The 3,323-nt window shown below is 39.8% G+C and overlaps 1 protein-coding gene across 1 annotated transcript in view; it reads right to left on the reverse strand.

The window, feature by feature from the left end:
- Window positions 1–3,323, reverse strand: part of TTC17 (tetratricopeptide repeat domain 17) — a 107,906-nt gene that overhangs the window by 57,405 nt on the left and 47,178 nt on the right. The window contains exons 7-9 of the mRNA XM_019519367.1: window positions 2,522–2,666; window positions 1,957–2,096; window positions 947–1,107 (exon numbers count right to left, since the gene is read on the reverse strand). Coding sequence (XP_019374912.1) covers window positions 947–1,107; window positions 1,957–2,096; window positions 2,522–2,666 — 446 coding nt within the window. The remainder of the gene's footprint in view (window positions 1–946; window positions 1,108–1,956; window positions 2,097–2,521; window positions 2,667–3,323) is intronic.

Below are 3,323 nucleotides of genomic sequence, written 5' to 3' on the forward strand. Positions count from 1 at the left end.
TGTGGATACTGGAGTCAGAAGCAGACTGGCCAAGTTTGCCAATGATACCAAACTTTGGGGTAAAGCATCCACACCTGAGGACAGGACGATGATCCAGGCTGACCCTGAGGGGCTCAAGAAATGGGTGGATGAGAACCTGATGGTGTTTAACTCCAAATAATGCAAGGTTCTCCACCTCGGGAGGAAAAAACCTGCAGCATCCTTATAAGCTAGGGAGTGCTGCACTGGCTAGCGCTACGGATGAAAGGGACTTAGGGGTCATGATTGACCACAAGATGAACATGAGCCTTCAATGTGATGCTGCAGTTAGTAAAGCAACCAAAACGCTGGCTTGCATCCATAGATGTTTCTCAAGCAAATCCTGGGATGTCATTCTCCCCTTATACTCGGCCTTGGTGAGGCAGAGTACTGCGTCCAGTTTTGGGTTCCTCAATTCAAAAAGGATGTGGAAAAGCTTGAGAGAGTATGGGGGAGAGCCATGCACATGACCAGAGGTCAGGAAAACAGACCTTACGATGACAGGCTGAGAGCTATGGGACTCTTCAGCCTGGAAAAGTGCAGGCTCAGGGACAATCTGTAAATCTGATAAGTTTATCAGGGGTGTTCACCAGGATCTGGGGGGACGATTGTTCACCAGAACCCCCAAGGGATGACAAGGTCGAATGGTTATAAACTCCTGCAAGCCTAGTCAATGCAGGCTCTTAATATAGGGCCCTTAAGGAACAGAAAGTACTCCCACCTCTTGAAACTGTGTGTTTTCATTTAGTCACTTTTTGCCTTTGTCAGACCAGGACTCAGTGATTTAAGAACTATTTCAAAAAGTGAAGTAAAGTGAAATAGTCAACAAAGAACAAAACGTAAGAGTGAACCGCTTCACTACAGTTAGATTACTGAAAGGGATTCATTCTTGCTCTTTACAGTCAGAGGACGTTAAAAAAAACTGTACCTAATTGTGCCTCTTTTGCCATTTGCGTCTCATGGATGATGTTCCTCAAGATTTGCTCCTCCTGAATCAGCTTGTGCTTCTCTAGGATCTCTTGTTGTCTCAGGTAATGGTCATGCTGCTTTTGATACTCCTTCAATTCATTTAACGTTCGCTGAAGTGATCTTGAAAATTTGACAGCAGGAAAGGGTTATATCAAATTGTTTTCCCATAGTTTTGCATATTCATAGCTTCTGGTTGCTTATGCTTTTGGTTTTGTTTTTCTTTATTATCACCATTACTCAAAAAGAGAACAATCCTGATTACAAGACCCCCCCCCAATACTTAGATTTTATACTTGAAAAATTCATAAGTTTGCTATTATTTTCCAGGTATATAATCTAATTATTGGAGGTATGCCTTGAATTTGTCACCCTTCCACTGTTACAGCAGGGGAAAAAAATAAAACGGGGTCAGGTAGCCCCTTCTGCTCTCTGCTTCCCCTCAACTTTTTTCCCCTGGCAGCCCCTTTCCCCTCTTCTTACTGTCAGACCCAGCTTTCCCTGAGCACAAGGAAGTAAGGAACACATCTGAAAATAATAACTTTGAAATTAAACACAGCTGTAGCAATTTGTATATAGCAGCCATACGTTTAGTTCATCTGGAATTGATAGGTTACCTTTTTTTGAAACTGCTGCAGGTTTTAGCACAGGTACTCTATAAACATACTTTTGAGCAATACTTTGGCATCTATTTACGTGCAGTACAAACTATGCATGATATTAGTCCAAAGACAAAGGCTCATGATTTACCAAATAGCTCACTGGCCTGGGCACCAGCAGAGTCAACAGCATTTCAAGCCATGGTGACTCCACAGCTCGTATGCGTACTCCAGATACAATGTAAAAATTTAACATATTTAACTATTGCATCGTAAGAGACAGCAATAATCACTGGAGTAAAACTTCAAAGGAATGAGACCACTCAAGTAAGAATTTTCACTAGATTTTTCACAGGACATTTGTCTTGGTTACCTATGCTGAGCCTCCAGTTTCTGCTCAAGTTTTTGCTGACATAGGACAGCATGCTTTCTTTTTACAGCTTGCTCAAACCCTGGTTTGGCCTGTAAAGCATGATCATAACACAGGACTGAGTGGTTGTATTCCCCAAGCATCTGAAGAATAATTGGAAAAAAAAAGTTAGACACAGTTGTGTAAAATGTAACCAAATTGCTACCAGAGTTTTATTAGTAACATTTTTTTTACTTCAGCTTGTAATGTATTTTAAAACAGAAGCTAACCCCCCTCAGAAATTCAGGATGTCATGGGTAAATCAGCTAAAAGATGGTATTGCATTGTGAGATGCTCCCAGCAACAGATATAAGCTTCTCTCTATTTGTTCAAAAGGACATTAACTCTTCTGCAAAGATGCCCAAATCCAAAAATTCAGTCTTAAACATCAAGCTGGAAAGATGTCACAAACCGACTGCATGATTGCTTGCTTTTTGAACGGCATATTTAAAAAAAATGCTGCGACTAACAAAACAGATGAAATATTTATCAGTTTTCTGTAGCTCTTGTAAAATAAAATTGTATTTACTGCGTAAATATTTCCCAAAGTGTAATAGCTGGTAAAGAAGTCGCTGTAATCCAGAGCTGCATGGACCACAATGGCTGCATCCGCAGAGAAATGAGCCCTGTGTAGAACATTTGCCAAATTTACCAGTGCAATATCTTTATTCTGCCTAAAAGAAAAGAAAAATTAAAACACACACCATTAAAAGGCAGTTTAGATTATTCAGGCTGTCCTTATACATGATCCTCATGTAACCTCTAGTCACATATAACAAAAGTTTTCCAAAAATAAAGATTGTCAGCAAGTGTTAAAACTACGTAAAGCTGATTTCATGTCTTGCTATTATGATCGAGCCAAAACATTATTCTAAAAACCTGTTCAGCTAAATGAGCTGCTAGACTGACTAAGCATTCCTGAGGAGCTACTTTCCTGCAGAGTAGCAAAGTTTGATACCAGGTCAAACATTTTAAGAGTTGATTTTTCCAGGCATTCTAAAACTTCACTGAATTGGCAAATACCATTAATAACCACTAATTCATCTGATTTTTAATGCTCCATTTTGTGTCCTTAGCAAAATTGCACACCCCCTGCCTTTGTTTTGCATATGAGGCATTTAATGGACTAAAATGCTCAGTCCCATTAACAATCCAGAACCACAAACTAAGCTCTCGGAGTGATGCACACCTAGGTGTATCACTGAACTCCTTCCCAATAGTATTTGCATTAAAAATATATATCATCCTAACATCCTCATAAAGCAAGACATTTTTTATGCCTGTATTTCTCTATAGAAACAGGCAGAATCAACTAAGCAACCTTGTTCAAG

The sequence above is a fragment of the Gavialis gangeticus genome, unplaced genomic scaffold (genome assembly GCF_001723915.1).
Source record: "Gavialis gangeticus isolate Ggan-Ray unplaced genomic scaffold, GavGan_comp1, whole genome shotgun sequence".
NCBI classification, from domain to species: Eukaryota; Metazoa; Chordata; order Crocodylia; family Gavialidae; genus Gavialis; species Gavialis gangeticus.